Raw genomic sequence first — 23,304 nt, 5'->3', positions numbered from 1 at the left:
AAATGCAAGTTTGAGAGAGGAAAACTGCAAGATAAAAGCGTGAGCTTGCATTGTTTGGGGTTTTTTTGTCATTGTTCTTGGTGTTTTTTTCTTTTAAGGAACCTAATTTTTGGAAGAGAATCTTCCATTACAGAACCTAAAATATTATTTAGTTAGATAATGTTTGTATGTATGACCCATGTACAAGCCCAACACTTGCATACACCTGTAAAGATCATGTGCAGAAGACAGGGCCTTTCAGTACCGAAAGAAGATCTTGAAAAGAGTGAAACAAGGCTTCTGGATTTTTTTAAAATAAAAATATGCAGGGAAACGTAGCTGAAAGTTACTGAGGGAGGAGATAAAGCGGCCACCAGCCCCGACCAAAGAACAGTGGTGTCTGGTGATTCCTTCCCCGCCATAGTTCTTTCTCTCTGCCATCACTAAACCCAGGAATTGCGTCTATTCTGCAAGAAGCCTTTAGCTTGCTTTGATATTGGCTACTGGTTTTATAGGTCCCTGGGACATGTTCATTTATTATGGCAGTGTGAAGGAAGTTAGGGAGCTTCACCTTCATTGGACGGGCATCATGAAAATAGACTATCTTTCAATGTCTTCAAACCACTATTACGAGTTTAAATAGGTTTGTCACCTTTTTTTTTTTTGTCAGTGGATTATCCTATAGCAGCAGCATATTTTTGTAGCTTGTAATACAATTGTGATGCTTTTAGGAACTGAGTTGAGGACAAAAATATTTTGATCCTTATGTAAAAATACAGAGTTAGATATAAATAATGTAACCTATTCTTCCTTTGTGCTCAGTTTTCTCAGTTATGTTTAGGTTTTTAAAATATTTGACCTGCTGTTGTAATTTTCAGATCTTAGACCTCTTGATTTTAGTTGGAGGCTGTGGGAGAAATGTTTTTTAGAGTACTCAAATGCTTGTGAGATTTTCTGCTAACCCAGAGAATGCATTTTACAGAGTGGCTAGAAAATGTCTCTGTAGAACAAAAAACTGAAAACAGAAAAGTGTTGTCACTGCTGGATTTTTTTTCCTGTTAGTAACGGCTTGCCTTTGCTTTAAAAAAAGCCCCCAAACAAAATGCTTTTCTGAAAATTAGATCTTGGTGGTTTTCTTTAGTTGTCAAGTTGGTCCATTTTGTTTCCAGGCATGCCACTATTATATGAAGGTCTTAATTCTGCTAGTCTTTTAATTTGGTTCTCCTGTTTTGATATTTTTGTGATTTCCTTTGTATGTGTATTTTTCCCATGTGTTTGAAAAGTAGAAGGAAGAATGTGGACAGCACACAGCCATTTTTAATACTTTGATGAAAATGCCTATGCCTTTCATATGCCGAGACCTGCCAATGAAAATAGATCCAAAAGCAGTAAGTCTGATGCATCAGACCTGCTGTTAGAAACTAACAGCATAGCAAGTACAATTGCTCTGCTCACATATGTAGTATTTCCAAGTATCCTACAGAATAATAGGTCATGGCACCAAATTGTAAGGCTATTGGATGTGAGTGCATTTCCAGTTAAAGTTGACACGGTTGACAAAGGCTGGGTGCAGCAAAAAAAAAAATCTCTGACCTGTTATTTTCTTGTATGCATCCCATATGCAAAGCTCCCATTTCAAGTTTCATAATTTTGGAGAGCTGTTTCTCATTTTACTTCAGATGTAGCTCTGGTTGGCAAAAAACTACATTGTGGTGCTCTTCTACTCAGTAGAGCTATTCCTTGTAGCTCTATCTATTTATAGTGATGAGTTTATTTTCTGCTCTGTTTTTTTTCATCACTGTGGACTGCTTATGCACCTTCATTTTAAAAATGCAATGGCAATTATTTATGTATTCTGTCCAATGTTAGGAGAAAGAAGTTTAACCCAGGACATCTCTACTTCCACATCACTGACCTAAAGGATAAGCCTTTCTGTCTGGCAGGGAAATGCTAGTTGGCTTCTGTGCAATGATACAGCTCAAATGGGCTGGGTGCCGGGTTTTCCTGTACAGAGCAGTTGATACCTCACTCCCTGAAGACAGTTGAGTGCAGCGACTATACAGGACAGCGAGCCCATGTTTTCACTTTCCTGAACAAGTGTTCTAATCATTTAAAAAATGCAAACGGCCATGTTCTGTCTCTGCCACTGCCTTGAATTCTTCAGTCTCTCAGTGCTGAACTTGGTTCTGTCAGTGTATTTTGGAGCTCATGTAAAGGTTGGCTAACGCATCAGTCTCCTTATGGGGGCCTGCTAGTGGAATACGCAGTTGTGGCATCTGAAAGTGTGGGGCCTGGGACAGGTAGCAAGTTTTTCAACTCAGGCAAGTTTGGCAGCAATTCTGCAAGTGTGCAGCAGTAGACTTTTAGGCTAGGAAGCAGTCTACCTGGCAAACACATATCGGTCGGGCAGCTGAGGATCATGTCTTTGGTTTAGTCATTTAAATTCTACAGAAGATACCCTTGCCTTTTTTTTTTCTTTTTTCATCTATAGGGACACGTGAGTGGCACAGAAATTGCTTGGCGAGGGCACTGCTTGGTCTGTGAAACTTTCATTGTGGTGGTGATGGGAGGATAGGGGATAACCCAATCTGCCTCTAATTCTGGCGTGGGTTTGCTGGAGCAGGAGTTAAAAAAGCAACTTTGTGTACTTGTGAACACAGTACATTTGCTTTACATTTGCTTTACAGACATAATAAATTCATAACCCATTCTCTTGACCCCTACCATCAATACCACTGTCATTTTTCTCAGGCTTGATGTACTTGGACTAGTTATTCATCACTACTAGCTAATAGCATAGCTCTTATGGTTGATTCGAGACTTGCCTCTTCAGTTAAATAAGCCTGTGTTTGTTCTTTTCTTGAAAGTTTTATTCTTAATGTTTAATTTGTTCTTCATTTCAAAGGTTCTGAAGAAAAAGCACTTGAAAGATGTGCATCTCCAACAAGTGTCTGTTAGAAGGTTCGCATCGTTCAACCTCTTTTCAATAGAAGACCAGAATACAGAAGAGGAAACTGGGACCTGGGTTCAGTATAAAAGCATCTTTTATCCTGAGTATAGTGTGTCCTTAAGGTAACCATCATTTAAGTTTTAAGTACCTCCTAAGATCTTGTACAGGCCTCAAGTATAAAACTCATTAGTCATTCTTCCAGTGTTTTGTATAACTAGGGCATAGTTTACAAATAAACTGTTAGATGTTATTTTTAGGTGTTTGTTACAGTGAGCAGCTTGTCTGATTTTTTTCGGTACATTTCACTGAAGTGCCAGAGCTTGAAGGAAAATACTGATTATTGTACTTATAACAGAATGCAAATATGAGCATTTATTTTATATTTCTAATAGCTTTCTGTTTTGACATTCTTCTGATAAATAGGATGTAAAAAAACTGAACACATTTACTTGTAATCTTAATAAAAATTTTAATGACATGATGTTATTCATAAAGTTCTAAAGGCGTTTTGGTAGTAATCTATATTTTATTCAATTTTCTTCTTAATAGTTCTTGTAAAACTCAATGATAATTTGGAAGCCAATTTGCAAAACAAAAGAATAAAAAATTTCTTCTTCCTACAGAAATGGTTTATACCTAATGAAGAAACTGTTTTATGATAGAGCAGGTAAAACAAAGGAAGATACCTGTATTAAAAAAAACCCAAACAACCAGAACAAAAAAAACCAAACACAAACCCAAAAAACCCCAAACAAAACCAAAACCCAAAAAAACCCTGAAAACACCCCAAAAGCCCTCTGAAGTAGTGTTAATGAATTCTCAGTAGCTTTAGCAAAACAGAAAAGTTTATAGCTCCCATTCATTACTATATGGGTTTTTTTTTTCCTTTTCTCCTGCTTTGGTCTCCTTTTCCTTGTTCAGTTTTGTACGTATCTATAACTTGTTTTTTCCTCAACAGGTATCATTGCAACAGTAACTTAAGCATCCCTGAATCAATACTTGTTTTGCAGCCTCTAATTAGCCCTGCTGAGGGTGTAGGATTTTGCATTCTGTGCACAGTAGAGGATATTCTGGAGAGCCTGAGTCAGGGAAATTGTAAAGTGCATTTTTATTTAACTGGGACCTTTAAATTAAAGTCAATCTTAGAAACTAAGATCTAACACAAACAAGTGACCATCAGTAACTGTGACATTTTTGCAAGGTTATAAAACAAAACAACAAAAAGACAAAAACAAACCAAAACAAAGAAACAAAAAACAAACCAAAAAAAAACCCCAAACCCCAACCCTACAATACTACATGCAGGTTGCCTTAAATTTGCAGCTGGGTGAAAAGTCAAATATGAGATTGTTTAGAGCTTTATAAAGCCTTAATTTTCCATTTTCCAAGCTTACACTTATTGACGCTAAAAGGCTTCAAAAGAAAACTTTTCCATTTGAAAATGCTGCCTATTTGTAATAGAAGTAGGTACAGTGTTTTTTATGTGTATGGACTTTTTCAATGAACTGCTAGGGAATGCTACAGATTCATCCAGATGCCCACAGTCTACCTAATCTCTTTGTGCAGTGTCTCTATTCCGTGGTTTTAGGTCTTTAGAGGTACATGAGTAATGTGAAATGTAAGGCATTTAGGTAGAATTTAGGCTGAACAAGTCTGCAGTCCTTTGTGCTGCAGTCCTGAACTTCTTCATTCAGTCTCCTTAGTTCACTACTATGGTTTGCAACACTCGGTGTCACTTACTTGATTTACTAGTTATGTGAATTTTAAGGTAGGAGGCGAGCTAAGGTTCATCTGTGCTGGCAGTACAAAAGCCAAGGGAATGTCAGGCTCATCTTGCTCTGACATTTGCTATTTGTGTACTTCTGTTTCCGTCACTTCCCATGTCATCATTTTATTTGGCATTTTTATATGGCTAATAGTATTTTCACTGATAATAGGACACAGCACAACCTGTAGACTGCAAGCAAGCATGTTTGTTCATGCATGATTTTATTATTGGTGATCATTATATAGTATCCTAAGTATGGGGATTTTGTTTTAACCTTTTGTGTTCCTCTGAGCTTGGCCAATGGAAATGTACAGTCCCTGTGCTGGAGCAGGCTCACATTGGGTTTCAAAAACTGTATATTGAGGAGAATAGGGAGATTGTCTCCTGGTGGGGATTTCCCCGGCCCCCCCCATATTTTGTTCTGTTCTAGGAGATACTCAGTGATCTATAAAAATGGTAATCACTGATCGTTTTAGGAATAATGATCAGAACTTACACTTCTATATTAAAATGTTTTCTCTCTATATTGAAGTAGTGGCAATAGATAGCATATACTTATTATTTCAGAATATCGCAGGATGGTGAAGAAGGGAAGGTGAAAATACTCACTCTGTATTTTGCCAAGGACAAGGTATAAATCCTGCAACAAAATCCGCTTTACCTTAAGTCTGTATTAAACAAAGTTTCTTCTCTGGTTTTGCAGAAGCAGTAATTTAAGAGGGTAAACATAACAGTTTAACATACATAACAAAGCAACAGTTCTCCTCGCTGAAACTTGCGTATCTAAAAGATAAGAAATCTTGGAGTAAGCGTTCCTGGATCTTTGAGAACTAATCATGTCTTGGAAACTTAAAGTTCTTCTGTATGTCTGACAGTCTTCCCTTCGTTTTTCTCCTCCCATTGGCAAAATGTTAATTATCATCATTTTCATCAATAGAAACAATTTTAACAAGATAACAAGAGCACATTATTAACAATAACATCAGTCATGTAAACCCAGAACAGTGTGCTTGAGTAGGAGAGCCTTTTTATATATCTTTGTGTCAGGAAAAAATGTTGCTATGGCCCCTCTAAAATCTTGACAAAAGTGCTTTTGAATTTTCATCTACATACGTTTTCCTTATGCATTAACATCTTCTTGGGAAATCTCATTGCATATGCTGGATGTTAAAAGGGTTGTCAGCTAATGTCTTGACAAGACTAAATACTTAAGAAAGTTCATAAGGTTGTTAGTGGCTTTTGGCAAAGAGTATAAAGGTCAAGCTATATCAGTTCAAGGGCTATCAAAACTGATCAAATTGTATATTCAGATATGCTATGACCTAGCTGGAATTACTGCTCTAGAGGGAGTTGGGGACCAGTTTGTTAGGCAAATAGAAGCTTCAGTAGGAGATACCAGTCTTGTGGATGCTTTTCTGAACTTCTCAATGCAGCTTGTTTTAATAAGCTGCTATTTTTCTAACCAAAATCAGGTAGGATTCACATTTGGGAAAGAAGAGCTTATGCCATGGTTTTTTGTCACTAGTTTATTTTAAAATCATTCTTAATAACAAATCTTCCAAAGCAGGAAGCCAGAAGCACCAATATAAGGCAATTTTTGCTTAAAAATATTAAGCTGGATTTATGTGTCATTTTGATTAGATCCTTGAGGTGACAACATCATTGACTCATTTTAAAAATCCCCATAACTCTTCTGGTTAAACAGTTATCTCTAGTGTGCTTAATGAAATGTAGATTCACAATACATGGTGGAAGGTGGTCTCTTGAAGTTTGTATAGGTACTAAGGTGCTTCATGGTAGCTCTGGGCTATGAAAAGGAGTGTCTGATGAGTGTGATTTTTGTTAGCAGTGAAAGATGTGTCAAAGTGAAATTTCTTGTGTTATAATCCAGAATCTCATTTGATTAGTCTCGTCGCATTTGGATTTGTACCATATTTGATGTTCCTACACACTACATCCTTGTCTTGATGATATGAATTGAGTGGCTACATACATTAAATTGCTCTCTAGTGTTGTTTGCAATTAATGTTAGTTAAAAAATAAATCCCTAAACTGACAGGAAGTCAGCCTGGGAATTGGGCTGAATGTTTATGACAGTCTAACATGGAAAATGTAGACATATTCAGTCCAAGGTGGAATCTTGCTGCAGTTTTCACATTCACGTTTGGATACAGTCAACTGAGTAATCTAGTCTGCAGGTGAAAAATATAAACCTCATTTTGAGTGCAATTTCTTGCAAGCTTGAAGTGGAAAAAAATATCTTTCATTACAGATGCTATCTGGCCTTCTGGGCCTTTTCTCCATTAAAAATATGTTTTTATTCATAAAAGTTTCATGTTTATTTGTTAGCTTTGTTCAAGTTCTTTTTAACTTTGGGGGTATTTCACTTTGCTGTTAAAAATTATGCCTGTGCTAAATACTTGTTTTCTTGGCAATAGAAAGATATAGAGTAAGTAGAGACATTTAAAAATATTTATTTAATATTGTGTTTCTAAATCCTTCTATTCTTATTCAGGAATATGCTTTTAAATTTTGTATGAATAGTTCTAGCAATGAGGTGATTATAGATCATAAAGATGCAGTGTCTCACTGTGGAGATGGTGTCTGTCTTTTAGACAGGAAGATTATTTTATTAGAGTTAAAAAAAGAGCAGTCAATATCTTCAAATTTTTTATTTCAGGATATGGATTTACTTTAAAATTGTAGGCTCATTTTAAGCAATTAGAGAAGAAAAAAAGTTATTTCTGTGGTAAATATTTTCCATTGATCAGTCATTTGGTATTTCAAATACTAAAATGCACGACTGAAAAGAACAATGTTAGCAGCTTACAGGAAGGGTTAAATCTTTGTAAAGAGTGTTAAGTGTTCTTTGCAAGGTGTCATGCCTTTATTCTGAATATGAATGAACCTTTAGATAAAAATATGAAATAAATTGTTAGATGATTCTAGACCTTTGGTTTAGAAATGAGAGGCATGTTTCTTGTCTGTGGCAAGCAGCATGTTAGAAGATGGTTTAGGAGTGAATTCCATTGGCTGTTCCTATAGTATATTTCTGCTAATAAAATTTTGAAGTTTTAATGAATTTTTATTTTAGGGATAGACATAAAAAAAATGAAGGGAAGCAGATTTCAAGGAATATTGCCTACTCCTTATGGACAATCTGTGCAGATATGATAAACTTGCTTTCTTCCATTTATTGTGTGCTAAGAGACAGCGTGTGGATTTAGCAGCCTAAAGGCTTGGCCACAGAAGGAGGAAATTGAGGAAAGAGATAAAAAGTGATTTGGTAACATACTACTTTCATTCACTGATGAAACTAAGACTGTTCCATCATATTGCCCAAGATGTGTGTATTTGTAAAAAGAAATTGTAGTCATTGTTTTGGTTTCTTACTATATTAAGCTGAGATCTTGAACTGGAGTGAAAGAGGAGTTACCTTGTTTTGCTGTACTCCGGCCCAGAAAAAAACATTTGATCAGATAACAAAGTTTGCAGGTAACTCTGAGATTCTTGCTGGGCCGCAATGACAATTGATGGTGACGCTTACCAAGCCTTTTTGTAAAGTACCCTTAGCAGTAACTTTTTCACCCTTATCCTGTCTTTCATTTTCCACAAATATTGTAGTTTTATTTTGTATCCAGGTTAATAATGTATGGTGATGTGTTGTGGGTTTTTTTTTCTTTTGAGTACTATGTGTCGATATAGTCTATCTTAGTTTTTGTAGTTTTTTAAAGTTTGCTATATGTATTTAGTTATTGGTATTATTTTTCCTCATTCAGTTGAAGAATAATATAAAAGAAGAGACGGGACATAGTTTTGTTTCATTATGATTGATGAAAAGCATAGCATTAATAGGGAGCTACTAAAGGATTATTTTTATTCTACTGTCTACAGCTGTTTATAAATACATGTAAAAGTCTGCCACTTGTGTTGCCTGAATTGGAGAGGAAGGAACATTAAAATATTCTAAAGATATCTCGCTCTCCCCCCACCCCCCCACCCCCCCCCCGACTTTATTTATATATCCAAAGTTGATTTATTCATAGTCCAGAGTAAGGAATTTTGCTTTGCTTCATATCAGGAGAAACATGAGTTAAATTAGTTTATCATTCATAGATTTGTCTTCTATAACTTACTGCCTCAGCCATAGAAATTTTTGCATATTGTACCCTGAAGACTTTTCATAAGAACACTGTAGATCAGATTCACCACACTGGCCTGAAATTCACTTTCTCCTTGATGCTTATCTATGCTTGTTTGAAGTACTTTGTTGATCTCCGCAATCACAGCTTTGAACTTCTTTGAAGTTCTTTCAACTGTACAACATTCATGACATATTCCAAAGCACTAAATACTAATGTTCTTCTGTATTTTGAGATGTCTTTGGAAATTTATGGGAATTTTGGGGTTGGGATTTAACCACGATTTAATCTGTGATTCCTTTCCTTGACTTTCATAATTCAGTGCACATGACACTTACAAACCCTTTATGGGCAGTTTGTAAGATGTACTGTGGAAAGCTGTGATTATGACAGGCATTCATAGCAACAAGATGTGGTGTTTATTGGCAGTTTTCTCTTGGCTCAGTAATGGAGGAGCAGCTGATGGGACAGGACAGCAAAGCAGCAGCTGTTACAGAACTGCTGGGGAGATATTTGCAGAACAGTGGATCCCAAGTTAGAAGTTGTGGTTTTTAGGTGCAGGACCGAGTAGCATGACCTTTATGGCAGAATTTGTGGTTAGAGAATACCTATATTTGCAGGTGCATGTAACTTTTAATCTGCAAGTCAGATCTGTGATGGAAAAGAGTTGGGGAGTAGCTGGTGCAGAGTTTGTGTGCAGGCTGTACAAATACAGTCCTCCAAATGGAGAAATAGGTGGCTATTGCTGTTTGGAAGTGTGTCTCCCTGAACTCTGCCTTTCACAAGTAGATCAGCTGTTGGCACATTGCTTTCCTCAGTCCTAAAACTTGTCTGAAATAGAAGTTATGCTCAATTCTTCACTGTTTGGGTTCCCTAACTGTTAAGTGGTTACCAGTGGAATTTAAATGCCGCTTCTTTAGCCTGGTGTGGGGAGAAAAAGCCTTATCAGCAGGAATAGGTATTTTCCTATCACGCTAATTGACTTCGGAAGATTCATTGTTACTAATGTGGAGTAGTCTTAAAATAGTCCATAATGGTAATATAGTTAAGACCTGAGATGTGATTTTTGGAGTAAATGAGAACGGCCTTGCTGTCCAGATCACTGTTGAGATATGGCTACTCCTCTCATGCTAGGAGACTGCGCTCGCTCCCTGCTTTTGTTCAGTGAAGGTTTCATAAGCTGATCAGACTAAAGGAAGCAGCTCTTAAACCCTGTCCTGTTTCACGGTGAGTGTGGAGTGGGCATCTGGAAGACTGAGCAGAAGGGGGAGGTCCCTCATAGCAAAGCTGGATGCTTCTCATCATTAAATTATGGCTCACTTATGTACTTGCCATGAACAATATTTGTGAAAGCAAGAAAGAGATTGCTGAGACAGAGAGTTAGAGACTTTGACTGTTGCAGGCAGCCAGAAAAGGGTGCCTGTGCAAAATGCCTCTGCTGGCCAAGAGAGCAAACGTTGGGGTGTGTTGTGTTTGTACTTGGACACCACAAGCTTTTGACCACTGGATAATAAATGTAAGAATATGTTTGAAATTTGTGCGTGTTGATTTTACTTATGGAAAGAGTGTTTTCTAAGCAGAAGGAGAACTGATCCTTAATGCAAACTGAATGTACCAAAAATAATGTAGATGAAGAACATTCACTGAGTTAAATAAAACGTCACCAAAATTTCAGGACAACCTTAAAAAAATAGGTGTGTGGCATGCATCTGTTGTGGAATCTTAGCGGCTGTTGTGGAATCTTCAGGCTGAGGTACTCAGAGCTGTCCATTTCTCATCTCCAAGTATAAACCATTATTTTGGAAACAGCCTAAAATTTGGTTTAGTGACAATTTTAAGGCCAGTGCTATGGTTGTATCATTTCTCTTTTTTGCCTTTGTCTACCTTTTGACCCTGAAGTATATAAATTATATTCTTTTCTAGACCAGGACATTCCACTTACTTCTGTTTTTCTGTCTTCATAGCATTCTGTTGAACTACAGGTCCTGGATTGCTCCTCCGGGATTCATCCTCACCTTTGTTTGCTTCACTTGGAGATTTGCATGATAACTCTCTTTTATATATGGACTACGTACATAAAGAAATTGAGGGGAGAAAAAAGCAAACCAGAACATGTTATATCAGGACTAATCTACATGCAAACAAAGATTAAAATATTTCTTTACTGTCTCAGCATCTCCCCACCCCCCCCCAATCTTACATTCGTTTAGAAGATGAGATATTCACAGCTGTCTGAGAGACCCTAACTGTGTCAGACATGTGCACAGCTATGGAGTTTGTAGGATGCTTAGGAGTCAGCAGGGGACAGCTTAAAGGGCAGCTCTGTGGTTGACAGAACTACTGATCCTGTCCACTTTCTTGTCACTTCCCTTGAATTAAATCTGTTACATTGGTTGTCCAATCTGATTGAAAACAAACTTGCCAAAAAAAGAAGAAAAAGTGCATTTTAAGTCCACATGATCCATCAGAATTCTTGTAGGCTTCCACTGCAGCTAAGGAATGTATTTTTTGTTTGTTTTTATGTAGCTGGGAGAAGAGCTCTAATGTCCAGTTGAATCTTTTGTAACATCTTTCATATATTTCGTTGCCCCTGTTGATGAGCTCATTTCAGTTTAACTTGATTTCCATTTGATTTTTATTTTTTTTAAGAATTAGTCTGGTTGCTGTTTGGTGCTTCTCAAAATTTAATATGTAAATGTTTGTTTATTTAATGCTTATGCTTATCAGAAGCTATAAATAGTACTTTTTGCACTATAAATATACTATTTCATATTTGCAAAAAGGTTGGGGTTTTTTGAGGTTTTTTTTCAGTCTTAAAACAATCTTCCTTCAGGAAAGAAAAGCTGAGAGAATGAGAACTAATTTTGTAGGTGCTAGAATTGTTGGATTTCTTCCATTTTTTCAATGTTTCAAATTAGCATGTTCCTAAACAGCCTTAGAAGCTGTATTTGAAACATTATTCAAAGACTGTATTTTTGTATTTTACTGCCTTGCTGAATTCTTTTTAGATTTTTTAAATGCATTTGTGAAACAGCTATGTGATCTGATTGTTGTAAAGTGTAAGATTTTTGTATTTTGTTAATTTTGGGCCTAGATTAGCTTGGAATAGTTAAAAAAAAATTAGTTGCTTTTTTGTGTGTGAATCCAGCTAGCCTGACATCTATAACACTTAGAGGAGGCTTCTTAGGGATATTTTTATTCAACTTTGCTGCATGTTCTTTTGCTGCGGTCAGTGTTTTGCTCACTGTGTTCTATAATTTGCAGTTAATGAATTTATTATCCCCAGTTTTGAATGTTTATTTCACTTGGGTTGTGCAAATGTAAAACCAAAGAAAATGCAGCTCACTGGACACATTAATCAGTTTCATTGTTCACATTAATTAAATGAAGTGTTCTTGATTTTGTGGGAGAAATTAGGAATGTGTGTACAGCTGCTGTTCAAAAATAGTTTTTTGGTTTTCCTCTTCAAGGAAATTGCGTTACCAAAATTCTTCCTTTCCTATATGTGACTTCCACAACTAAACAAAAATTGATACTCTTTGGAAACGTTTTCATTTTGATAAAGTATTAATTTCCGAGAAACATGTTCCTGGTTCGTGGATGTCAGTGATGGAACTTTGAAGACTAGTGATTGTCCCCTGTTGGCTACAGTAGTACCTGTTTGCTACTTGTCCGTGAGAGGAGTTTGTGAGAAGTGAATGCGTGCAGTGAACCTCTTTTCTGAAGAGGCAAGATGTTTGGGGGTTTTTTATTGTTTATATGTTGGTAAAGTCACTATTTATGTTTTCTTCCAGATTTCATACTGGACTTTTAGATGTTAAAGATGTTCTTACAAGTTTTGACAACACGGGGAATGTCTGTAAGTCACTGTTTATTTAAATACAGTACTATGTTGATAGAAGTCTAATTGTATCAATATAAAATATTTCTGTATGAGCCCTCAATAACCATTTCGTTTAGCTGAGAAACACCATTACTGTGGTCAGAGATACAGATCTACATACCATAGTGCTTTATGTGTTACACTGTTTTATGTAGCACAGTTGTTTGTGTGGATACACCCTTAAGTCATCGCAGTGCACGTTATTTTTGGTTCTGTAACTGCGGCGGGAACATTAGTGCAGCTGAACTGGGTTGGACAAAAAATTAGTTTAGCCCATTGATTTGTGTTGGCCAGTGGCCAGCAGTGGCTATCTGAGGAAAAACAGTGTAAGAACACGGGAAGCAAACAATGATACTTCTAGCTTGGAGAGGGCAAACTCAAACCAGAGAAAAACAAAAGAAAGCACACAGTCAGGTTGTGAAATTCCTCCCCACAGAATGTTTTGGATCCTAGAACATGATATGAATTCAAAAAGCAAAAGGGAAAAAATTGTGCAAGAAAAATTCACTGTGGCTATTAAGTATAACAGCATCACTTATGGCTTAGAAAGTGCTGGATGTTAGGAGAATTAATGGGGCAGTAGGATGATATGTTTGTCCTGATCTTTTACTCTTGTCTAAGCATCAGTTACCGGCTGCATTAACCTGAGACAAGATGAGCCATAAGTGGACCTCCAATGTGCCTGTGCTTCAGTATACTTATTAATAAAATTATCTATGCTATTAATGGACTTGAATTATAAAATTGTGATAGATCATGGAAAAGAAGCTAAGCAAAAACATTTAAATATTTTTGATGTAATGAGTGATTATTATTATATAATTAACCTTTACAGATATACATATAATTCTTGTTTAATTATTCTGCCTTGTTTTTCAGGCTGGTTGGTTTGTTTTCAAACAAGTAAACTGATAGAATAAAGTTAGGGGGTCTCTGTAACTTTGCCAGATATTCAAGAAACGTGCACATATGTCTTCCTCCTTGTCACAGCAATGATATAGAAACTGTTCTGATATATATGTGTTTCATCTCAAAACTCCAGTCTTAGTATTCCAAAACTATGTTTCAATAAACATTGGCTTTTCATTAGTAAAAAGGTCAATTTATTTAATAAACTTTTGCCTTCAAAAGGAAAAACTATTCATAAACTACGTGCTCTCCTTTTTAAAATGTGCTAGCTTTCATTCAGTTCTGAACATTGAAGATAGTTGTGTGGTCCTGCCACAAAATACTTCAGGATATATTCTTTAACTGTTGCCAAAGATAAATTTGTTCTCTCATTTCTGAATGAAAATGATATCTAAGGGATATAGGAATATCCAAATTAATAATATTAAGGCTGAGAAAGAAAATTCACATTTGTAATTATGGTCGTCATCAGCTACAGATGTAGGCCTCAGGAGCTGGATGATAAAAACATTTAGATTTAAGACATTTAGGATCTGGAAGAAAATGCTTTGCTTAAATTACGGGAGGCATTTAGAGAGATTTGTTGTTGTAGATTCTCAGAATGGGAAGCTAGAGGGACTTTTATAACAAGTTACTTTATTCTCATAAACTGTTCTCAGTAAGGGAAAAAATTATGACAAAAATCCAAACTGGGGTTTTGGATCCAGAAAAAATATTGTTGTGTTAGTTCATTAAATAACAACTCAGGTAGTTATTTGGAACAGCAGAGAAAATAGTTTTTTGTTTGGGTTTTTTTTTGGGTAAAAGTGCTTCACATAGTGGATCAAGACAGCATACCTTACTTTGTTAAACATGGTAACATGATTTCTTAATCTGTGTTCTTTGTGTGAGTACTTAGATTGTGATCAATCTACACAAATTTCCTTGTTAATGCAAATAATTTACTCTGCTAAAGTTTTCATATGCTTTCCTATTGATAGATGTGCTGTCAGCTCTTCTGTTAACTTTTTCCAGTATTTCAGGTACTTTCTTATTGATTGCAGATGGTAGAACAAGACTTACACTCTAATAGGCACACCACCAGTGCTAACACAGAAGTAATATGACATTTGTAGTTGTTCTTACTGATTCTCTGTATACACAAAGATTCACATTTGTCCTTTTGGATTCAGTATTGCTTTGAGGGTTCATGCTGTGCTGTTATACACAGTGTTTGCTAAGTCATTTCCAGATTCACTGCTTCCCCATTTTTAAATGTCTGTGTCTGTAAGCGTCTGTCTGTATTGAGGTACCTATTACTGATTTAAGCCCATTTTACTAAGCACTCTAGATTACACTCTGTTAAGGTAACTCTAAAATAGTTATCTTCTGGTAGCATACAGTACTGGCTTGGAGTGTAATAATCATACTTTTTTGCTACCACCTGTATGGAGTAAGTGTCCCCAGTGTCCAAGCCAGAGTAACTATGTGTCTGTCACACCATCACAGTAAAGTTCCCCCAACCATGTATTTACTGAGATGCTCTATTTAGATCATACCTGACTGAATTTATGTGCGCTCCCTCTATCCCTTGATTTGAATTGGCTCTTTCTTTGACCTTTTTCTGTGTATGTCTTGGCTCTCTTTGTGTTAACCCACAGTGGTAATGGTAGGTAGTAATCCTGCCTCCCTTTACCCCCAAAGGTAACTACAGTTGCAGTATTTCTAAAATTAGCTCGACTATTTTTTACAATTGCTGTGGTGTTCTTTAAGAACTTCATCTTGTCAAACGATAGTCTACCCTAAAAAAAATCCCAATCATTGGTCTTTAACAGTATTACATTATTTATTCTAATACCTAATACTAATGGAGCTAGCCAGTATTGAACATATTATCAGCCCTATCTACAGTAGCATGCTCTGTGAGGGGACCCATTGCATAATTATAGACTTTAATGTTCTTTTAGGATACACTGCACAGTCAGAATTTATTTACTGGGCACTAAACTTCACTTAAATGATTTGGACGGAGTTATCAGAAAACAGTTAAATATTTTAGTGTTCTCTGTGTTTGTTTTGGCTGACATACTGAGTATTTATCAGGAAGATTAATGTTTTGCTAGAGTTTATTAGATTATGAAATAATTGTGTATCAAACAGATTAGATTTTGTAAAAACTGAAACATGTTGCGTATTACATCCTTTTTAAACATAATAATTTGTTTCAAATAACATGATTTGTGTGGTTTTGGGGGGAGTTTTTTTGTTTGTTCTAGTAATGTTCTTAAGTACCTTGTGTTAAAACAAGCTCTTTCAGGGAGCATTTCTGTGGTTTTTTTGTTTCACTTTTTGATCTTTCTGCTTATGGTCTTCAACAGCCACATCCCCATACACCATCAAAAGAAGAGTGGTAGAGCAGACTCTAGTTAATACCACTTTCTCTACACTGCCAGTAGATATCAACTCAGTACAAGATGTGCCACTAGCTGGCAGCATTATATAAAATATCAATAAGCAGCTTTTGAGGAATACTTGTGACTGCTTCCAAAAGTGCTGCCTTATGCCAGTAAGACTTTAGGATGAAAGTGGAGCCAACTGCAGTAGCTGTAAATGGCATATTGCAGGGTCCCAAGTGTTAACTCTGGAAATTGCCTCTGCACAATGTCTTGTTCAAACTTGGTACCTACACTTGTATTCTGTCTTTTTCAAAAAGATTTCTGAAGATGCGTTTTCATTGTAGGATTGCTACTGTGAATGAAAATTCACACTACAAATTACAATTGGTTTTCACTTTCCAAGAAAAATGTGAAAAATTTTCTCTCCTGTTCATCCTTTGTGAGAGAGCAGTTTCCACGTGAAAACTTTAAATGAATTCTCCACACAGACAGGATGCAATGCTAACTGCACTTCATTCAGCTTTAATTCTATGCATAAACAGGAGGCAGGGAAAAGAAGACTGGAATGAAGGAAAGGATCAGTCTGTTCGTTTTAGACAACAGCATGCCATCTGTTAAAAAGATGGTACATCCTGAGACCATCTCTATTCCCAAGATAGTCCTTTAAAAGAACTGATGGATCCCAAGCAGAAGGTTCAGTGGTGGCATTGTGGGATAGCATCAGTTGGCTCCAGGAGCCACATGCCATGCTCATCCTTGCAGAAGAAAAATCTCTTCTGCAACAGACTGTCCAAAAAGGAAGGAAAATTCTGCAAGAACGAGCTTTTGAGAGTATCAACTTCCCCTGCCTTTCCTAGTGGGAGAAAGCAGTTATGACTGAAATGCTTGTATAATTATATCCCTGCAGTAATCATTTCAAATTATGTATACATTTAAATTAAGTGAAATGATCAAGGGCCAAAACATAAACCTCTTTACTAATTGCCACCAGTCTAAGCAAGCTACAGTGTCTGTAAAGGAGAATTTTAAGCAGTGAAACAGCATGTTTGGGGATTTTCATCTAGTATCTACCTGACGTTAACACAGAAACAAGACATTCCGCAGTGCTCAAGTAGTATAAAATTACAAATATACTACATGTAATAGCAAAACATTTTCTTGTAAACTGCACATAGCATTAGTTAATAATGTAACCATTTTCAAGAAACAACATGTTCAATGCATATTCATTTTATTTTCTAGTTGGTTGAGTGTACAATTACATGTTTTGGAACTAAAAAAGCAGCAGAGGGTGCTACAGTTACAGAGCTACCCAGGCACATATTCCAAAGTTGTTGCTCCTGTAGGCAAGTAGATCCTGCAAAGACTTAAGCTTTCAGTTTGGGGTAGATGTAAATAGGATAGCTTTAAATTCTGTTGCCTCTGTTTATACAGGAAAACAGATAATCTATGTGAAATCCAGAAAAAGTAGAATTACATATTCACTTGTTTTCCTGAATTTAAAAAAAAAATGTTTTATTGCTGGAAAACGTTGCATAGTTTTCTGAAAACATAGTGTCTGGATATAGCTACTATTACAAAACACCTACTCGCTATCTTGAGAACCGTTTTTGTTTGTGCTCATTTTACATTTAGAAATTCCAGCCTCTGCAACAAGTTCTATACTGGAAAAATTTGGGGTTTTTTTAATATGTTGTTCCCGCCCCCCCCCCCCCAAAAAAAAAAAAAAAAAAGAAAGAAATGAATTTTCTCCTTTTAGTTTTCACTTCTTTTTTTCAGATTGTATTAATTTTAATATTATGCTTATTTAACACTGGTAATTGTGTAACTTCTTTTTCTTTTTATTAAAAAAAAATTAAAAAGCTACTTTAAAACAAAGAACCTTTTCTTCTTTCTTCCTTGCTTTCAAATAACTAGAATGAGAGGGGTGTCTTCTTTCCTGGTAGTAGTATATGAGGGTGCGTTCAGAGAGCTACTTGTTTCTTCAGAGCTCTCGCTGCGTGACTCAAAGTTATCTAAGCTCCTCTGTGGAGAGATCGTGGCAGCTACTGATTTATCATGCCTGGAAGGATAGATGCCATCAAACTACCTGGGGAAAAGCATAGGATGGCATCCTTTATGGCAGCAGAGGTGCTCCTGTATTTCATGTATCATTACCTAGAATCAACAAGGGAGCAGATTGCATTTTTCAGGTGCTGCTGTGGAAGTTTCCCCCCTTTTTTTAGAGGAAGTGTCTTGTTTTCTGTGGTGAAAAGCATGCCAACTTGAATATGCTTCCTGCCTCTCCGTGCCTCAGTAGGTATTCTCACCTGAAGAAACTGCTACTCGTTGTCTTCTGAGCCTTCTCTCATTCCACCGGTGTGGCAGTTTGAAATTGTTTACCATGTTAGAACCTCACACCCTCTTGAAAAAGTCTTTCAATGAAAAATAAATTGACTGGAAGGGTGTTTGGATAGCAACGATACATGTCGTTTTGAATGAAATATCGTATTTATGATACCTACAATTTACTATTCACTATGCAGCTTCCTTTTAAATAAAACATTTCATGATCAGGGTTAAGAAAAACCAGCTGTTTCCTCCCTCCCCTCCCCCATCCAATTCACTTCACTGATTCAGTTTACAGCATCATCCCAAGCAGTCACACTGACATAACTGGCATAAAGCTTATGGAATGGAGCAGAAAATAAGTATATGGGGAAGCAGGTACCTTTTAAATTACTCTTGCTACCAGAATTGTTTTTATGAAACTCTTCTCTGATGGAACATCAGTGATTTGTCTGTTTTAAGTACTGTCCTGCAATTTTCTGCTTTTCCCCACTCACTAAAATCTTCTGTTTATCAGGAGCCTATATGTGAAAAGAATAATCATAACTGTGATCAGGGTTCTGTTTCCTCTAAAGTATTTTTTTTCCACTACATGTTCCAACATAACCTGACTCTCTGCCTATACTTTCAAACGTGGCACCAGCTCAGAGACGTTGGAGGTGAAGAAGCCCAGCTGAGCTCTTCTGAGTACCCTCTTCCTTCCTTGGTCAGTTTGAAGTTTTTTGTAACAATTGGTTCTCCTGTTCAGGATATTCCAATGGGAACCTTTTGGTAAAAATACATGTATCTATTAGAGCAACTGCAGTTACTTTTCTGTATTGCTGAGCAGTGTTTTGTATCCTGGCACTCTGATTAGCTGGGTTTTTGCATCAGATCTGTTGTCTTAATCTTTGTAAAAATTGTTGGCATAAGTATGTTTCTAAGTTTACTACTTGGGCTAGTCTGACTTTACGCACTGCTGTTGACCTTCTAGAATCTGAAGCATTTTTTGAAGTATCCCATATATTCTAAATGGATTAACATGAGAAGTTGGATCTTTTGATTTAAATTAATTAAAAGAATTTGAAGATAGGGTATAACACCTTAAAGGAGATTGGTCGAAGGAGAAGAGTATGAATTATTTTCATTAATTTCATGGGTTTTACTTTTACATTAGATAAGTTATCTTAATCACCTTTTAAATTGAGATAGGGTAGGATAACAATGGTAAAAATCCCTTTAAGATGTACTATGTTATTAAGTAAGCTTAGTCTTTTAATGCATTGTAGAGTTTTCTCTTAAAATATTTCAAATTTGAGCATAATTGAAATAAATAGTTTCAAATTAGTTTCATTTAGCTTGATGTGCAGTAGGGTGTTGCAGTTTGGGTGGAACTTGGATGTTTCTTTGTAATCATTCTTTTTGTTTTCACCATTCCTTTTACTTGCCATGTTCTAGCCATGCTTTCAGTGCTGCTCTTCGGAAAAGTACAGGCATGAGGTGCAAAACATGCTCAAGAAATGCCATGCTTGGAGTACATCCTTCAGTAGCTACCTTCTGTTCAATACCACACAAAGTTGCTGATGGGATCTGACTTACACATCAGATGGGGCATTTCTCTGTGTTGTAATATAGTCTCATCAGTGGCTGTAGTGTAGGGGTAGCAAGGACACTCCTGTTCTTTGTTTTCTCCATACAAATGTAACTGAAATGTTATGCATAACTTGCACCTTGTTTTGGTTTTGTTTCAAGTCTTTTTAGAGAACTTTTTAAAAGACGCACTGTATTTCATTTAAAAAAATCACATTCAAATGGGTGAACTTATGTCTTCTTTTGAAAATGTTGGGGTGAAAGGTTTCAACTTAATTCAGCATCAATTCACAGAATTGCATTCAAACAAAACTATTTTGAGTAAAATATTTCTGGAAATGAGAATTTGGAACCTTTGGTGAATAATATATCCATTTGCAATTTTTTTGTCTGATGATAGTTCTGAGCAAAAAGTATGATGAAAACTAACCTACATAGCAGTGACCAGATGCAAATCCAATGTAGAACTATTATTCATGTACTTAGCGTGACAAATTAAATACTCTTATTGAGTCTCAGTACACTTAAATAAAATTCTATGTTTTTTTCATAATTTTTCAAAATATTTTCAATAATGTGGAAAGAAATGGACAAGGCATTATTCCAGAAATCTAAAGAACTAATTTTTGGTAAACCTGGTGGATTAAAAGAGCCCCATATACAAGTGGTTTGGTAAATGGAAAATGTGTGAGGAATATGTGTACAACTGCATGTTTGTACTAATTACTGGAGGCCCAGCCTTGTAGTTTTTAATTAAGACTGCAGCCCACCTGCAGAAGACTTGAGTCACTAGCCCATAAAACAAAGATTCAGAACATACTGGTTCTAGCGATGGTGATTTCACATCTACTCTCTTTACTGGTAGAAAATACCTCCTGATATCTAATGGTAGTCTTTTTTATTAAAGCTTCAACTTATTGTTTTGCTCATTGGCAACAATGACATTTTCTTTTGTAATAGCTTTTTAGGTATTTTAAGTCATCACGTGGCCTTGCCTATATCTTCTTTTCTTTATGTTGAGCAAATCCTATCATTTTTTCTTAAGCTACATTTTTTGCTAGGTTCTGACTTTTCTTTAGACTCTGTACATTTGGTTTGTTATCTTTCTTGAAGAGTGTTTGTCAAAACAGGGCACAATAGTCCACTTGAGACCTTCACAATGCTAACTAAACCAGGTGATTTTGTATTTTACAGCCTGTAATCCCAATATTGTATTTTCCTTTCTTACAACAGCATGACTTTGACTCACGTTGAGCTTTTGACGTGCCATAAGATCCTGGTCCTCTTCAAAAGGGGTCAGTTATTCCTGACTCTGTATTAATGTAGCAGATTATTCTTACCCAAGTGCAATACCTGGTACTTGTCCCTGTTGAACTTTTTCTTCTGTTTCCAGACTTCTCCCAATTCATTGCTTTTGTCCTTTGAAGCCTGTCTTTTAACATACTGGACTTCCTAAATTGATAATATTGCTAATTTAATAAGCATATTCCTTCCATCATCTAGGTGATCAATGAAAACATTGAACAGAGCACAATCTGCTGTAGGCATTTATGAAAACTCCACCTGATAAAATCACCTGCTTTTACACTAAACCATTGAGAATTATTCTCCAGAGTCAGTTTTCTTGATCGGCTCTGCACCTATCTTAACCAAATTTTATTTAGACTGTGTTTCTCATGAAATTGTCAAAAGGCTTTCTAAAGTTTTGATATAATACATCTACTGCTTCTGCACTATACACAAGCCTCTTGTCTTGTTGCTCTGGTAAATGATTTTTTAATTAAAATCTGTAATTTATTTTTTTGTTGTTATACTTTATCATGGAATATGCAACAAAAGAATGAAAAACATGAATCTGTTTCAAGTTTCTAATTATGTGAAGATGAGGGAGAGGATGAATTGAATGAAACATTATACTTAATTATAGAATGTATTACTGTCTTCTGCACTGAAAGTCACCTGATTATTTTCTGTCTTAGAATGTCATTCACTTCCTGAAAGCCATTGTTTTAATCATTTGTACTACAGATGTATCCTATCTAAGCTTCTATGCATAGTTTTGTCTTGTAGTTCTTTGGTGTCCTGAAGGAGAACTCCAGCTACACTGAGATGTGTACGTTTGGCAGTCTAGCAAAAATTAGAATAGGACTGTAATAGCCCTACGCTAATACCCTCTACCTCCCATCTCCCAACATTCCATAAATGTGATGGAATGTAAAATAATGCAAGATGTTTTGGGCTTTTGGGCGGGGGCTTTTTTGGTAGTTTGGGAGTACGCAAATGTGTGTGTGGTTCTTGCACCTGAGAAATGGAATTCTGCAGGTCATATTCAGGACTAAAAATAAAGTTATTTGAACCTGTTATACCTTTTAACACCCACTCCTTGTCTATTGACATTTATTGTTGAACTGTGACCTGTGCTTTGTGAATTAAATTTACTTTCTTTCCATCTACACTAGCGCTGGCTGAATGTGCGTTTCACTATCTAGATATTTTTTTTTTCCAATTTAATTTTTAGGTTTCCCTTTATATTTAGGCCAATTCCAATATTTTAAGGCAGTGTTTTGTTGTCTTGTTTAAATGTGGGTGTTATATCAGCTCAGAAGAGGGTAAGTATCGCACTATACTCCCAAAAGCACTTTTTTGGTATTAACTAATCTGTACGATGTCACATCTGTGAAATAAATATTAGGTCCATTTTACAGGTAGGAAGTCTCATAAGCCTCTAGATTTGTTACAGAGCTGTTCATGGGTTGGAAATGGGAGACAGAACCAAGACAACTTACAGTGGTGGTATGCTGAGGGCCACTAGCAGACCTGACTTCTAACCTCTCCCACCTGTAGGTTTATTGTACGCTCTTTGTTAAATTGTGCAGTACTACATTTTCAGGAGTGCCTGCTCATTTTAAATGCCACCCATTTGGGTTATCTGAAGTGAAGATTTAGAGCTGTTTCAGAAAAGAGACTTGGGCATTGCTGAACTGAACTTTAGATGCCATGACAATAAAATTTAATCCTCCCTCAGGTAAGGAGGCATTTCTACACACGCAGTGGCATGGGCTGGAGTTCACCATAGGTGGCACTCCAAGATTTGTGTGTCATTAACTCTCCCTCTCTTTGGAGTTTCAGTTCCTAACCTGATGCATTCACAGTCTTAAATCCTTCCCTTTATTTAGATGCTTCAGCCGTGCCCGTCAAAAAGAATGGAAGGAATAACTTTTTTTTTTTTTTAACCTCCCATGTGGCAGCTGCAGATTTTATGTAGAATTTATTTGGTTTCAGACACAAGTCTAATGGTTATAATGCTCAGCAGGTGGTTTAATGAAAGTAGGGGAGGCCAGGACACCTGAATTAGCAAAGGGAATGGGCTCAGAGCTTTTATGTGCTCACTTACTGGAGCT

At 36.3% G+C, this 23,304-nt stretch overlaps 1 protein-coding gene across 1 annotated transcript in view; it reads left to right on the top strand.

Moving 5' to 3' along the window:
• The window catches only part of CAMKMT (calmodulin-lysine N-methyltransferase), a 227,481-nt gene that overhangs the window by 3,283 nt on the left and 200,894 nt on the right, over positions 1 to 23,304 (top strand). The window contains exons 2-3 of the mRNA XM_072856781.1: positions 2,885 to 3,051; positions 12,634 to 12,698. Coding sequence (XP_072712882.1) covers positions 2,885 to 3,051; positions 12,634 to 12,698 — 232 coding nt within the window. The remainder of the gene's footprint in view (positions 1 to 2,884; positions 3,052 to 12,633; positions 12,699 to 23,304) is intronic.

The sequence above is a fragment of the Ciconia boyciana genome, chromosome 3, assembly GCF_034638445.1.
Source record: "Ciconia boyciana chromosome 3, ASM3463844v1, whole genome shotgun sequence".
Classification (NCBI taxonomy): Eukaryota; Metazoa; Chordata; class Aves; order Ciconiiformes; family Ciconiidae; genus Ciconia; species Ciconia boyciana.
Note: the sequence above shows the minus strand (reverse complement) of the source record. Positions and strands in the feature narration are given on the sequence as shown.